General features: G+C 47.4%; 1 protein-coding gene across 1 annotated transcript; it reads left to right on the forward strand.

The window, feature by feature from the left end:
- Positions 1 to 12,466: 12,466 nt before the first annotated feature.
- LOC128830267 (olfactory receptor 52B2-like) lies at positions 12,467 to 13,432 on the forward strand. Its single transcript, XM_054016060.1, has one exon. It carries the CDS (start codon positions 12,467 to 12,469, stop codon positions 13,430 to 13,432), a length of 966 nt encoding a protein of 321 aa, XP_053872035.1.
- Positions 13,433 to 13,668: the final 236 nt, after the last annotated feature.

Consider the following 13,668-nt stretch of genomic DNA (forward strand, 5'->3'; position numbering starts at 1 on the left):
ATGAAAAATTGGATACTGGTTCTTATGAATCCAGCCAGCTATGCAACAGACTAAACTTGCGGGGGGAAGGGGAGGGGAGGGGAGGGGAGAAACCTACTTTATTAGCTAGCAAAGGGAACTATTGACCCAAGTTCTCATTTTGTGATTTTATATTGTAACCTTGTTTTATTATAAGTGCTCACAAGCACCATGTGTAATACAGGAGTGGTGATTTACGGCAAAACTGGTTGTGACATACTAGAGTGATGTTCCCCTGGTATTATCTGGACCGGTGATCGGCTAGGGCTCTCCAATCCTCGACTCTGGGAGCCACCCTTACCCCGCTTTTCTGTGAGAACCCCCACTCCAGGTCTGTACAAGCACAGCCTCTAGCACGTAAGCTGCTCCCAGCTACATGAGTGAGCACTTTTGTACAGGTGCTGCTTGCATTGTGCAACCGAATGACACTAGCCAATATCTGCAGTCGCAGACCCAACCCCAGGAACCTCCCTCTTGCATTATCCAATTATGCACGCTGGACATTGCAAGCTTATATGAGTTCATCTGTTTAACAAAATAATTGATATGTACCAGGATTGCTATCCCAAAGGGAGTCCCTGACACGCTTCAAACCAAATGTACTGCTTCAGGTAGAATAAACAAACACATTTATTAACTACAAAAAATAGATTTTAAGTGATTATAAGTCAAAGCACAAGATGTTAGATTTGGTCAAATGAAATAAAAGTAAAATGCATTCTAAGCTGATCTTAAAACTTTCAGTGCCCTTACAAATTTAGATGCTTCTCCCCACAGGCTGGCTGGTTGCCCTTCAGCCAGGGTCTCCCCTTTGATCAGCGCTTCAGTCGCTTGGTGGTGGTGTCTGTAGATGGAGGTGGAAGAGAGAGAGCATGGCAAACATCTCTCCTTTTTATCATGTTCTTTATTCCCTCTTGACTTTACCCCCCCTCTTCAGAGTCAGGTGAGCACTACCTCATCATAGTCCCAAAGTGACCAATGGAAGGGGGGTAATTCACTTGAGAATCCAACAGATCCTTTGTTGTTGCCTAAGCCAGGGTTCTTTGTTCCTGTGAAGCTGGGCTGGGTTTGACCCATAAATGCCCTGATGAGGTGTGAGCTGCTCTTCTGTTCCCGGAGAGTTTTGCCTGGGCTTGTTGTAAGCCACGAGGACACATTTTCAGACTCATAACTATATACATGAAATTACAACCTATAACATAACATGACTATAACGACAATGCTCAGTGCATCATGAGCCTTCCGAAGACACCCGACATTACAAACTTTGCATTGGATACCATACAATTGTATTATAGGATGAACATGGGGGTGCAGGGTATTCACCCAAAATACAGAGTGTCACACCTGTCCCCTTATTTTACTGCAAGAGGGTTAGTCACGGACTATCTCGAAGGCAGTTTGTATTATAGTTCTCTTGGCATCGAGCCATTAAGGCCATGAGGCAGCATGCCACAGTTTCTCCCTCACCCAGCAAAACAGGTTTCTTCACTGTGGTAAGCTTTAAGTCTGTTTACAGGTTGGTATTAATTGAAGTGTAGCATTATCATACGGTTTAACATCCGTGTCAAAATTCTTATCCCCAAACCAACATTAATAACGATGTTTTAATCACAGATGTGCATTTACAAGTATCTTTATGATACCACGCCCTCTGTTCAGATAGTGTAGTTTGAGGTTGGTTCGTTCATTACCCAGGGTGTCCTTTAACTCTCGCCCATGTAATCAGTCACTGGCTTTTCTTTCCCTCCAGTGTTCCCCGCCATGTGGGCTTTTTATTTAATCATGTTTCTGGAATTTTGGTGCCTCAGGGTCTGGCAAGATAGGTGTTCGTGGGGATCCTGCACATTGGCTGGCCCTTTGGGGAGCGGTCTCCCAACCCCAGGACTGTACATATGCAGAAAATTCAGCTTCCCTTTTGGAGTTACTCTGTGTTTCCACGTCCCGGCACTGAGTCCTTCCCTGCCCCCTAGAGGGCTGTGATCTGTGCTCTCTGGGCTAGGCGTGTTTACCCTTCCATCAGATTCACCTTTTCATAGAATCATAGATTTTAAGGTCAGAAGGGACCATTATGATCATCTAGTCTGACCTCCTGCACAACGCAGGCCACAGAATCTCACCCACCCACTCCGGTAACAAACCTGTGTCTGAGCCACTGAAGTCCTCAAATCGTGGTTTAAAGACTTCAAGATGCAGAGAACCTTCCAGCAAGTGACCCTTGCCCCACGCTTCAGAGGAAGGCGAAAACCCCCCAGGGCCTCTGCCAGTCTGCCCTGGAGGAAAATTCCTTCCCGACCCCAAATATGGCGATCAGTTAAACCCTGAGCATGTGGGCAAGACTCACCAGCCAGACACCCTGGAAAGGATTCTCTGTAGTAACTCAGATCTCACCCCATCTAACATCCCATCACAGGCCATTGGGCATATTTACCGCTAATAGTCAAAAAACAATTAATTGCCAAAATTAGGCTATCCCATCATACCATCCTCTCCATAAACTTATCAAGCTTAGTCTTGAAGCCAGATATGTCTTTTGCCCCCAGTGCTCCCCTTGGAAGACTGTTCCAGAACTTCACTCTTCTGATGGTTAGAAACCTTCGTCTAATTGCATGTGGTGGGAACCCTTTGTTTCAAAACTTGGTTCCCAAACAGGTCTGTGGAAAAACACTGACATCCCAAACTGGAGTCCAGAGACATGTGGTCTCATCATGTCCTTGTAGAGTCATAGCAGCCATTACTTGGAGGCTGTCTGTAGCGTTCACAGGAAGGCTTCCCCAGATGGGAGATAAGCTTCTCCTAAGGCCTTTTTTTTCTAATGCCCCATTGCCCTGAATAGGCCCTTCCCCACCCACCTATCTAGACTGAAAGCATCTTGGCTAGTGGGTGTCACCTGGGTGAAACTACTTTTGAAAAACAGATACATAGTCAATATTCATAACTTCAGACACAAAAATGATACATGCATACAGATAGGATAATCATATTCAGCAAATCATAACTTTTCCGATGACACCTTCTTGCATAAAATACATCATTACTATGCCATACTCATATCATAATACTATCACCATGAAGAATATGGGGTGCAGTGTCACACTATTCTTTATGGGTAACTATTCCATAAGACTTGTGTGTGGTGTAGTTAGTTTGCAAAGAACAGGGAACTCTTTGCGGGGGCCTGAGTGTCACAATGACCTTTCTAAATGACGTACAAAAGGAGAAATGATCAGATCAAACAAGTGAGAGCAGGAAAGGGTTAATTCTCTGCTGCTCTTCACCACCTGACTCAGTCACAGAGGGGTGGTGACTGGAGCTCCATGCTGGCTCTGAGCCTTGACTGTGCAGAGTAAACCTCACTGGAAATCTACTCAGGTCCTGTAATATTCTCAACCCCAAATCCCGAGGCCTTCAGTCAGGCAAAACTTCCATTAATGCCATAAGGACCCCAGGACTGGGTCCGTTCTGGTTGGCAGAAATTAGCTGGCTTCAAGGAGCATAGCTGTGAATGTCCGAACTGTAGAACCCAGGAGAAGCCAAATATAAAGTTTGCTTTGATACTGATGTTCCACCTACTGCAGCTGTAGTTCTCTGTAGCAGAGCTATGGGCATGACCAGGCTTAAAATGCTGCATCAGCGTGGCTGCACTGCGGTGGTACGTTAATATAGACCCTGGGAGTAACAGCAGCAAACGTGCGGAGGAGAGATTCTGCTGTGGACAGCAACACCAGGAGGGTGCGCCCTGCTTCACCGGGGTCAGAACCATCCAAGACATCTTCCCTCTTTTGGAATGGAGACATTCCGTAGCAGGAGAGTGTTTCTGGATTTATGGTCCCACCCAACAGGTTTTCATGTTTTTCATGGTATCTGTAATTCTGTCTGTGACACTGCACCCCATATTCTTCACAGTGATATGATGATGCTATAATTATGATGATGCATTTTGTATAAGATAAATCATGTGAGGTGTCATTGGAAACGTTCTAATTTGCTGAATATGATTATCCTATTTGTGTGCACATACGTATTTTGTATCTAAAGTTATAAATATTGACTATGTATCTGTACTTCAATTGTGGTTACACCTGGTAATGCCCACTAGGCAAGATGCTTGCAGTCTAGATAGCTGCTTGGGAAGGGGCTATTCAGGGTAACGACCCATTATGGGAAACAATAGGCCTTAGGAGAAACTTATCTACCACTTGATGAGCCTTCCTGAGAATGCTCCAGACAGCCTATGGATAATGGTTGTGTGACGAACTGGGCCTGTTCTCACGGTGGTCTGTGAATGCTGACAGGGGAGTGTTCTGGGATAGTCTGCATTGCAGGATGGGATCTGCCCGAGGGCGCCCGAGGGCGCATACCTGAGTGTGTAACATGAGAACCCAGGAAGGGGTTGAAGGGGAGGCGACTCCTTAGCCCGGGAAACTGAACAAAGGCTGTGGGAGGGGTCGCTGAAGGCAGAGTGCTGGAAGCAGGCAGGGAGAGAGGGCTGGGGGGCATAGATGGCTCTGACCTCCCAAGGGGGGCTGGGCTTGGATGCCCGGGGACCCCAAGATGGACCTAACTGAGGGGGTCCCTGTTGTCTGTGCCTGCAAGACCTGTCTTGGACTGTATTCCTGTCATCCAAATAAACCTTCTGCTTTACTGGCTGGCTGAGAGTCATGGTGAATCGCAGGAAGCCGGGGGTGCAGGGCCCTGAGTCCCCCAATACTCCGTGACAGGTTGCTATCACCCTGCAGGGGTATGTTGTATCTTGAGAATCTGCCACCCTGCCTGTACCATCTGCCAGGGTAAGAATTTCCTATTACATATACTATCTTTTTAACATTTTAGGATTAGGCTGCGTTTTTGTTTATTTGCTAGGAAAGCTGTTTGCTATCACTTATAAACACTTTGTACTTCCACTGCGTAAGCTCAAAAACTGGTCTCTCTCGCCAACAGAATTTGGTTCCAATGAAAGCTATTTCCTCCTCACCTTGTCTCTCTAATATCCTGGGACACACATGGCTACAACCACACCACTCACTTCCATAAAAAGCAGCTGGACTGAATGAGTCTCTGTTCTAAGATGAGGGGAAACAACAAAACACAAATGTAAAATCACCTTGTGAGAGCGAGAGCACGGAGTGTGCATCTCCTCTATGACAAGCTGCATCTGATCTGGACTCTTAATGGCAAAGGAAAGCAGCAGCCAAGGGGGACATGCCATACACCCATGGGAAGTTCACTGTGCTGCACATTGGGAGATGGCGGCTCTAGTCTTTGTTGTCCCTCCAACCTGCTGTGTCACCTTGGGAGAGTTTCTTTCCTCCTCAATTTCCTCTTTGGCAAAGTGAGCACACTTTGGGGCCAGCATGGAAGTCAGGAGCAAGTCTCCTCAGGGAGACAGCATAGGGATTGCATGGCCCTCCTCTGCACAGCCCAGAACCCGAGCAGGGGTGGCTTTGATGTGCCATCCTGGGCCTCCTCAACCTGGAGATCCACTCCCAGAGGACATGGCTCAGGCAGCACAGACCCCCACACACTACCCCAGAGCAAACATGTTTAAGGCCAGAAGGAACCACAGTCTGACCTCCTGTATAATACAGGCCCTAGAATTATACCCAGTCACTCCTGTATTGAACCCAGTAACTTGGTTTTTGTTACAGCAACTTCCACAAAGAGATGCAAACCCCTAAATCCTTCTCGGGGTCACTGCTTTCTATCCACCTTATAGTCCATTCATCCAATCCATACTTCTTTAACTTGCTGGCAAGAATACTGTGGGAGACTGTATCAAAAGCTTTGCTAAAGTCAAGATATATCACATCCACCTCTTTCCCCACATCCACAGAGCCAGTTATCTCATCATAGAAGGCAATCAGGTTGGTCAGGCATGAGTTGCCCTTGGTGAATCCATGTTAACTGTTCCTGATCACCTTCTCTCCTCCAAGTGATTCAAAATGGCTTCCTTGAGGACCTGTTTAATGATTTTGCCATGGACTGAAGTGAGGCTGACTGGTCTGTAGTTCCCCAGGTTTTCTTCCTTCTCTTTTTTAAATATGGGCACTATATTTGCCTTTTTCCAACCATCCGCGACCTCCCCCGATCACCACAAATTTTCAAAGATAATGGCCAATGGCTCTGCAATCACATCAGCCAACTCCCTCAGCACCCTTGGATGCATTAGATCTGGACCCATGGACTTGTGCATGTCCAGCTTTTCTAAATAGTCCTTAACCTGTTCTTTCACCACTGAGGACTGCTCACCTCCTCCCCATACTGTGTTGCCCAGTTCACTAGCCTGGGAGCTGACTTGTGTGTGAAGACCGAGGCAAAAAAAAGCATTGAGTACTTCAGCTTTTTCCACATCCTCTGTCACTATGTTGCCTCTCCAATTCATTAAGAGTTGCCCGACTGTCTTGGCTAATAGCCATTGATGGATCGATCCTCCATGGACTGATCTATTTCTTTTTCCCCCCAGTTATACATGTGTCTAGTTCTTTTTTGAATGCAGTTGTACTTTTGGCCATCACTACATTTCCCTGGCAATGAGTTCCACAGGTTTCATTTGTGTTGCTTGAAAACAATATGTCCTCTTGTTTGTATTAAATCTGCTACCTATTAATTTCATTGGGTAACCTCTGGTTTTTGTATATTGTGGGAAAGTAAATAACATTTCTCTATTCACTTTCTCCACACCAGACATGATTTTATAGACCTCTGTCATATCCCCCCTTTGAGGTCTTTTTTTCTAAGCTGAACAGCCCAAGTCTTTTTAGTCATGGTGAAAACCCCAAGGTGAGGAAGGATTTTGTGGGGAAACCAGAGGGCCCTGCACCCCGACTCCACAGTCAGCCGTGACTCTCAGCCAGCGTGTAAAACAGAAGGTTTATTTCTCGAAGGAACAGAATGTAGAACAGACCTTGTTAGCACAAAAATCAGTGACTTTCAGTAAATTCATCTTGGGGGGACCAGGACAGACATCCCGGACTTCCATCTCTCCAAGTCCCCCACAGCAAACTGCCCAGCTTCCAGTGGCCTGACCTCTGACACGCCCATTGCTTCTCCTCCTGGTCTGTGTCTCCCTTGGCAGGCAAATTGTCACCTGGTTGCATCCCCCTCCTGGGTCTCAGGTGATGAAGGGCACCGGCCATTGCTTACATGCAGACAGCTGGAGCCGCTTCACCTGACCCCGAGGGCCTCAGCAATAGTCATGCACCCATATTCCCACCACCTAGGCTTTGGTGCAGCACGCAGGGAAACTGAGGCACGCAGCGTATTCAAACTGTAAGACTCAAATAGGCTCGCATATAACGTAATAATTTTGTAACAGGCGTGTGCTGGTGCCTAAAGGCCCTGTAGACTGATTTTCAAGACCTGTGGTCCCTCACACCCAGACAGTAATGGAGAGAGAGTCAAACAGGCCGATGGCAGCCTTCTCTCCTGGAGCCCTTTACTATTGCTGCCAGTCAAGTCTGGACTGAGAAGACAAATTATCTGACTCTGCCCCTCACTGAAAGAAGCGATCAGGACAGTCGACCTGACCTGAAACACCAAGGGGACATTCCCACTGATAATCCTAGATGTGTAGGGCTGGAAGGGACCTCAACAGATCATCTAGTCCAGTCCCCTACACTCAAGGGAAATGTTTTCCAAAGTGGCTGCTGATTTAAAGGGTTTCAGGTTTAGACGCAGGGGCACCGGAACAAAGGGGGCCAAAGTCCATGGCCACATCACTTATAGAAGTTGGAGGGCTAAGCCCTCCCAACATTAACTGGCCAGAAGGGCAAGTGACAGGGGGAGGGGGTGGAGAGAAATGAGTGGGAGGCAGGGGACTGGGGAGAAGGGGTGGAATGGGGACCCAGGGGGAGGGGTAGTACAGGGTGGGGGCTCAGGGGAGGGATGGTGCGAGGGCGGGGCCCCCTGAACTCTGCAGCCTGGGCTGTCATTTGCAATGCCTTGCTAATGACCAGCACCAAACCCCTCCAGGTGCTGTTATCACTCAGCACAACTGAATGTGGAGCCCCACACCCAGCTAGATTGCATGAATGCTCCCAGAGCCACTCATGAATCACCCAGGGAAAGGCACCATCCAAATCCTCCCAGCTCCCAGCCTTCCACCTCAGGAATACACCATCTTGCACTGCTCATGAAGAGCAGTGCACGTTTATTAATTGGTTCCCCACTTCATCAATGGAAAGCGGATATACACCAGCCTCTGCAGAACCTGCGCGGATTTATCAGACACTTCAGGCAAACTCGCTGGTAAAGACAAACACTAAAAGAAGTTTATTGACTACAAATGATAGATGCTAAGTTATTATAAGTGATAGGCAAAAAGTCAGAGTTAGTTACCAAAATAATATAAAATATAAACACAGAGTATAAACCCTATTAGACTGGGCAACACCTAGATTAAGCAGTTTTTATCACCCCACTGGATATTGCAGTTCATAGCACACAGATTTCAGCCTTGAAACTTGGGCCGGTCCCTTCTGTTGGAATCTTCAGTCTTCTGAGTGTCCTTGTTGCTTGCAGCATAAGTGGGGTCAGGAGAAAGGCCAAGCATGCCCCTCCTGTGTTCTGTTTTATACTCTCAGTCCCATGTGCTTGGAGAACACAAGTCCAGGCATGTCTGGAGGCATTGCTAAGTCTCCAGGCAAGGTTGAGCAATTCCCCTGGTGTGGCCTTATGCAGGTGAGTCATTGAATTGTAGCTCCCTTGCTGGCCAATGGCTGTTGATGGGCTATTTCACATCCCACCTGGGCATTGTTTTCATTGCTGATGGGCTATTTCACATCCCACCTGGGCATTATTTTCCTTGCTATTGTCCCTGGGGAGCTAATATCTGGCTGATTCCCCAACTTACAGCATGTTTTAGTGCCAACCATAAAACACAATTCTCATAACTTCATATACATTAAAAACATACATATTTAGAGAGAATAGTGACTTTCAGCTCATCATAATCTTTTCCCTGACACCTCACATGGTGTGCTTTATATGCAATATCACAATTATATACAGATGAGGAATATGGGAATTACAAGATGCTTATAGTATGTCACACTCAGTTTTGCAGTACATCACCACTCCCTTATTGCACGCGGCTCTTGTGAGCACTAATAATAAAACAAAAGTCAGTTTAGTTAAGCAAAAAGGAGAGTTAACTAGAAACGAGAGAGAGAGATAGAAACAAATGGATACAATATGAAATCACAAAATGAGAACTTGGGTCAATAGTTCCCTTTCATAGAATCATAGAATTATAGAATATTAGGGTTGGAAGAGACCTCAGGAGGTCATCTAGTCCAATGTCCTTCTCAAAGTTGGACCAACACCAACTAAATCAACCCAGCCAAGGTTTTGTCAAGTTGGGCCTTAAAAACCTCCAAGGATGGAGATTCCACCACCTCCCTAGGTAACCCATTCCAGTGCTTCACCACCCTCCTAGTGAAATAATGTTTCCTAATATCCAACCTAGACCTCTCCCACGGCAGCTTGAGACCATTACTCCTTGTTCTGTCATCAACCACCACTGAGAACAGCCAAGCTCCATCTTCTTTGGAACCCCCCTTCAGGTAGTTGAAGGCTGCTATCAAATCCCCCTCACTCTTCTCTTCTGCAGACTAAATAATCCCAGTTCCCTCTGCCTTTCCTCATAAGTTACGTGCCCGAACCCCCTAATCATTTTCATTGCCCTCTGCTGGACTCTCTCCAATTTGTCCACAACCCTTCTGTAATGGGGGGACCAAAACTGGATGCAATGCTCCAGGTGTGGCCTTACCAGTGTTGAATAGAGGGGAATAATCACTTCCCTCAATCTGCTGGCAATGCTTCTACTAGTACAGGCCAATATTCCATTGGCCTTCTTGGCAACAAGGGCACACTGCTGACTCATATCCAGCTTCTCGTCCTCTGTAATCCCCAGGTCCTTTTCTGCAGAACTGCTGCTTAGCCAGTCGGTCACCAGCCTGTAGTGGTGCATGGGATTCTTCCATCCTAAGGGAAGGACTCTGCACTCTGCTAATAAAGTAGGACACCCCCCCGCCTCAAGTTTAGTCTGTTGCAGAGCTGGCTGGATTCACAAGAACCAGTATCCAATTTTTCATGAGCACTTCCCCGCCCCACAAGATGGCTCGGCAGTGAAAGGATCCAGAGGGCCTGTCCCCACTCTGTGTTATTCTGAAACAGTCTTTTGTTTCTGTTCATGGGCAGGGCAATCCTGTCTGTTGTAATGTTCCTTCATTGTTTGCAGTTGTCTCTGATGGTTTTCCAGGGATAGAGCGAGGCTGGAGAACTGAGCCTGGCATTTCACCCCGGCTAACCATGGTGGGGTGACGACACCCTCCTGGAATGGTCATCACCAAGACACACTATGACCTGGTGACTAACTTCTCCTCCAAGTCCATAAAACACACTGTCAATATCAATATGTTATCTGTTAACTATTACCTGGACATGCCTTTTGCAATGGTTATGAAGCTTGAGAAGTTACAAGCTTTCCGCACACACCTCACATGCTACTCCTTATGGGTAAATATTCCATAAGCCTTGTGTGTGGTGTAGTGAGTTTGTCAGGCCTGAGATGTGAGCTGTTTGCAAGGAAGAGGGAACTCTTTGCCGGGGCCTCAGTGTCACAATGACGTTTCTAAATAACGTACACAAGAAGAAATGATCAGATCAAACAAGTGAGAGGAGGAAAGGGTTAATTCTCTGCTGCTCTTCACCACCAGAGCCAGTCTCAGAGGCAGGTCCCAGGGGCTCTGTGCTGGCTCTGAGCCCACCCGGGGATTCCCAGGGCAGCAGTATAAATATCCCTGTACCTCAGCCCCGTCAGTGCAGATTCCCCGCTGCCTGCAGCTCCCCGACCCGGTCACAGGCAGAGATTCCTCCTCCCCAGCTGGGGCCGGAGCCTGGTGAGTCGTTTGCATGGAATGAATCTGTGAAGGGGCGAATGGAAACACATGAAACCTGTGCAATGTTTGAGCTGGGGTTGGATAGACTGGGGGTGTGTAACTCTGAGTGCAGGGGCAGGACGGGAGCCGGGGCACTGAGATAACGCTCCTGTGACCGCGCTGAGGTTCAGTGTTAGGAAGAGGTCACCGGGTTACCCTGATCCACTTCCACGGACGTCACTGGGGGTCTTGCTGTTCAACTCAGTGGGCTCTGGACTGGGCCATGTGGTTAATGTGACTGTTCAGAGTAAATCTACTCAGGTCCTGTAATATTCTGTACCCCGAATCCCAAGGCCTTCACTCAGGCAACACTTCTGTTAAAATCAATGAGGACTCCATGACTGAGTGAATTCCGGGTAGCAGAAATTAGCTGGCTTTAAGCAGCATAGCTGTGAATGTCCGAACTGTATAATCCAGGAGCAGCCAATTATAAGGGCTGCTTTGATCCTGTTTGTGATGGGTTCCCCCCATGGTGCCATCTGGAACTGGGATACCCTTGAGCCCACTGACCCACCAGCCTGGGCTCCCACTCACCCTGTACTGCTCTGACATGCTGCAAAGCCCTCGAGCCTGCACTGTCACCAGCATTCACAGAGGTAGAGACACACCCAGCTATAATTACACGCAGGCTCTCTGACCACCAGCTTTCCAGGTAGGACCCCAGAGCAGTGCCGTCCTGCCCTGGTCAAATCTGGGCAGTGTGTGTGTTTAATACCCGGTCGCTTCTCACTCAATGTGAAGAGGAGCATGCACACTTGGGATAACCAAGCCAAGATTTCCCCCAAGCACTCCAGTCAAAGCTCACTGGTTTCGATTATAACAGAACAAGTTTATTAACAAGAAAAGATAGATGTTAAGATTTTACATTAAGCTTAGGTTGCATTTTTGTTTATTTGCCAGGTAATCTGCTTTGATCTGTTTGCTATCCCTTATAATAACTTAACATTTCTCTTTGGTAGTTAATACACTTGTTTTTGATTTATCTAAACTAGTGAGTTGGAATGAAGTGCATGGGAAAATCAGAGCTCGAGGGGCAAAGGCTGTTGTATATTCCTTTCCACATTCAGGGAGGGGGCGAATTCTATGAGCTTACACTGTTCAGTTCTCTGTGCAGGGTAAGACTGTAACATTTTGGGTTTATACTCCAGTGGGGGGTATGAATCTGGGAAGCTGGTGGTTAATTTGGCTGCAGCCTCTCTATTGTTGGTTCCCAAGCAGCGGCTGGTTAGAGCCTGCATGTAACTGCAGCTGGGTGTGTCCCTACCTGTGTGTGTGCTGGTGTAAGTGTGAGATCGGGAGCAGGTCTGCAGCTTGTCACAGCAGCACAATGAGAGAGGGAGTGCAGGGTCAGAGGGCTCAATGAAACCCCAGTTCCAGGTGGCACCTATGGGGGAACTCGTGACACTGTAAGAAATGCATTCCAGTCCTAGCTGACATTCGAGTTCTCACTGATTGTCTCTTTTGCTGTTAGTTCCTGGAAACTGAATAGAAGATCCAAGTGATGGTACATGATGCCAGCTGACAATCGCACCATTTTTGACCCTTTAACTTACATCCTGACCGGCATCCCAGGTACAGAGGATTCTCATGTCTGGATCGCCATCCCCTTCTGTCTCATGTACATTGTGACGCTTTTTGGGAACTCTCTCCTACTATTCATCATACTAACAGAACGAAGCCTCCATGAGCCCATGTATCTATTCGTGTCCATGCTGGCCACTGCTGATCTGCTGTTATCTACCACTACGGTGCCCAAGATGCTGGCTGTATTCTGGTTTAGAGCGGGGGACATTTCTTTTGCTGCCTGCCTGACCCAGATGTTCTTCATCCATGTCAGTTTTATTGCCGAGTCAGCCATCCTGCTGGCCATGGCGTTTGATCGGTACGTTGCCATCTGCGACCCCCTGAGATACACCATCATGCTAACCAAGTCTGTGATCGGGAAGATGGGGCTGGCAGTTGTCACAAGAAGTTTCTGTTTCATTTTCCCTCTCATCTTTCTCGTGAAGCAGCTGAAGTTCTGCAGAACCAACCTCCTGCCTCACACCTATTGTGAGCACATGGGCATAGCCCGGCTGTCCTGCGATGACATCACCGTCAATGTTTGGTATGGTGTAGCCATGGCTATTTTAGTAATTGGTTTGGATGCTGTGCTCATTGCTGTATCTTATGGGCTGATCCTCAGGGCCGTCTTCCTGCTTCCCTCCAAGGACGCCCGGCTCAAGTCTCTCCGCACCTGCAGCTCCCATTTCTGTGTCATACTGATGTTCTACACACCAGCCTTTTTCTCCTTTTTTGCACACCGATTTGGGCACATCATCCCAGGTTATATTCTCACCCTACTGGCTAACCTCTATGTGCTCATTCCCCCCATGTTAAACCCCATCGTTTATGGGGTGACAACGAAAGAGATCCTGAAACAGGTGATCAATGTGTTTCAGCGGTGGTGCAGGAGAAGCTTCCTGCTGAGCTAAATCAGGCAACAGAAAATGCTCTGGGAGTTGGAAATTAACGCCAGGTTTTCATTGGAGCTATAGGGAGGTTTTTATTATGTACTTCCACTGCATGAGGTCGAAAGCTGGTCTCTCTTGTCAACAGAACTGGGTCTAATGAAAGATATTTCCTACACCAGTTTGTCTCTCTAGTATCCTGGGACTGACATGGCTACAACAGCACTGCACATTGCCACAAAAACCAGCCAGACTGAGTG

Source organism: Malaclemys terrapin, chromosome 1 (genome assembly GCF_027887155.1).
Source record: "Malaclemys terrapin pileata isolate rMalTer1 chromosome 1, rMalTer1.hap1, whole genome shotgun sequence".
Classification (NCBI taxonomy): domain Eukaryota; kingdom Metazoa; phylum Chordata; order Testudines; family Emydidae; genus Malaclemys; species Malaclemys terrapin.